Here is a 2,620-nt window from a genome sequence, read left to right on the forward strand (position 1 = left end):
CCCCCCCGCCCCAATCCTTTCTGTGGTGATATTTAGGTTTATATATCTATTTCCCATCAAACTTGTTCTCTGATAGAATTTTATAAGCTCTCTGCTTATATAAACTGTTGTTTTTATATCTTTACTGCCTGGCACAATAACTGGCACATAGTAAAATGGCACACTTAATGCTTAACAGATTCTTTTCCAAAAAGTTTGCATCATTCCATATATATCAACTTTTTAATAGGGTGCTGATTTCCACATTGAATTTTATTGTTTTTAGCAGTTTTTTAAAGGCTCATTTTGAGATTCTTTTAAAATTATTTTAATTTGAAATTTTCAGGTTATTAGAAAATTTGAGAAGTAACATAGCTCTTTCATGAGGGAAAACTATTGGAGAATGGAAAAGAATGAATTAGTTATTTTGTTTTTTTCACATCTCTTCTCAGAGATAGACTTAAAATTGAATGGTAATCAGAAGTTATTTCTTTAATGTTGAAAGTTTCTGGAGTTCCTACTAAAAAGCTAATGTGTGCATGCACTACTGGCCACCACTGTTTTTCCTTTCTTGTAGGCAGCCACAGTCTGTCAGATACATTTGCACTGATATGGAAAATCTTCTCTTTCAGGTAACAAATAAACAAAAGAGAGAGCAACAGCGCCTAGAAAAGAAGAAGCGCCAGGAGGAACGACATCGTCAGAAAGCACTCGAGAATAGGAGTAACAACACTGATAACAATCGAAGCGAAGCAGATGTTAGTGCACAGGTCACCTTGGTGAAGACCTTTGCTGCCCTCAACATCTGATTGGTCTTGGTGTCTTTTAAAACAAGCTGATGGAAATGGATTGCCGAATAGGAAATAGACTAATCTTTCTGATAAGGCCATCATTTAAAAAAAAAAAAAAGAAAAGAAAGGAAAAAGCTAACAAAACATATACCAAAACATTAGTTTGTTGCTAGCTCTTTTTAATTTAGCATTTCATCAGTGATGTGTTCTTTTTTATTGTTGTTTTGACCACACATGCAGTAAAAATCACCTTCTGTAAAACTCAAGAACTTAGGAATGGTTAATTAGGTCAAGTGGAACATTTTAAGTGTGGCTCTGCTCTCCCTGACAATGAGTTCAGTGGTTTTGGACTCTTTCCTTAATATTTGGGTGAGTTTTGCTTTATTATTCACAAATTAATTCAAGTTAGTAGTTTCAAATTCAGAATGACAAGCCTTTCCCTTGTTTTTTACAGACATTAATATACAGGGTAGTTTGCAAATGATCTCCAACTCAGGAACAAGCTTAGATTTCTTTTTTTTTTTTTCCTTCTCTTCCTAATTGCATAGACAAAAATTCAGGAACTGTTTTTCCAAAGCTGAATAATACAGGGTTAGACGGGGCCTAGTCAGGGTGAAAATAGATTAACGTAGATTTCTCCCCCTCCTGGATTTTAATATTGAGTTTCAACCTGGACCAGGTGCTCTTCATGTCTAGTTGTACTCAAGCCATATGCTAGCTAATACTTCTGACTGTTAATGAGAAAAAAAAGAAAAAGCAGAATTGTTGATTTCTTGATACCCATTTCTTTGAAATGGAAAGGTTGTCTTATTGTTTACAAAACATTTCTGGAACTTTGGACATGACTGGAGCAGGGTTTTCTTCTCTTTCGTAGTAATGAAGGGGATGTCAAGGAATTCCTGACTTGATGTCTGAGAAGTTCCCTTCAAAGGAGTTCTTTATACGTAGGACTGTTTTTAAAGAGGGAGAACCATAGATGTTTGGAAGAATTTTTTTTGTTTTTGTTTTCCCAAATTGATATTTTAAACACCTCAGATTTCTTCTATTTTAGATTTGGAAAGCTGCTATCAAAGATGTTGAGGGAACTTGATTGTGCTGGTCCATGAATTAAAATTTCTTTAGGAAATTTTATTTATTATTAATATTAATGATTAATCATTACTATTAATCATTTACTAAGGAAATAAAATTCCTTGTAATAATGAAATTATTTCTCATTGTTGGGGTTTTGATAGTAGAAAAAGCTCACTGCACTTGTCATTGTAGATCACTGGGTTGGAACAAATATCTCAGCTAAGGTCCTTAAACAATAAGTCTCATTCTGAAATTGCATGCCCAGATTTGAGCAATTTGAGCATGTTTTCTCAGAATTTTTATTTGTGTAAAGGAACCTCTTCCTATCTGGGAATGTCTGTATGTGGTGTCTAATCTTCAAACTTTGACTGATTTGTGTGAAAACAGTACTTGGTGAGTCAAAGTTAGATTGTGATCTGATTTCCTATTTAAAAAAAAAAAGTTGTAAAGATTCCCAGTAGGGGAGACCTATAAAAGCAATATTTGAATTGTTTAGATATTGCTGTCTGGGCTGGTCCTGGATTCATGAAATTATCTTTTTAGTAGCAGCATCTTTGCTTGTGTTGGTTTAAATGATGTGTTTTGATCTTTTTTTTTTTTTGTCTCCATTTTGATGAACTTTTGATTGGAACATGAACATTTCCCTGGGATGGTTCCCAGGACATTGTGGTTTGGGATTTTTCCAGAGTACAGATTGTAATATTTATCAGGTTTCTTAAATAGCTAGGTGGAGACAGACCATGCATACTGGTCAATAGAGTTTTTTTCCTTCTGCA

The 2,620-nt window shown here is 34.1% G+C and overlaps 1 protein-coding gene across 1 annotated transcript in view; it reads left to right on the forward strand.

Moving 5' to 3' along the window:
* The window catches only part of OTUD3 (OTU deubiquitinase 3), a 20,172-nt gene extending 18,582 nt beyond the window's left edge, over nucleotides 1–1,590 (forward strand). The window contains exon 7 of the mRNA XM_044668706.1: nucleotides 508–1,590. Within this exon, the coding sequence (XP_044524641.1) occupies nucleotides 508–788 (281 nt within the window). The 3' untranslated portion in view covers nucleotides 789–1,590. The remainder of the gene's footprint in view (nucleotides 1–507) is intronic.
* The last annotated feature ends 1,030 nt before the right edge of the window (nucleotides 1,591–2,620 follow it).

The sequence above is a fragment of the Gracilinanus agilis genome, chromosome 3 (genome assembly GCF_016433145.1).
Source record: "Gracilinanus agilis isolate LMUSP501 chromosome 3, AgileGrace, whole genome shotgun sequence".
In the NCBI taxonomy this organism is placed as follows: Eukaryota; Metazoa; Chordata; class Mammalia; order Didelphimorphia; family Didelphidae; genus Gracilinanus; species Gracilinanus agilis.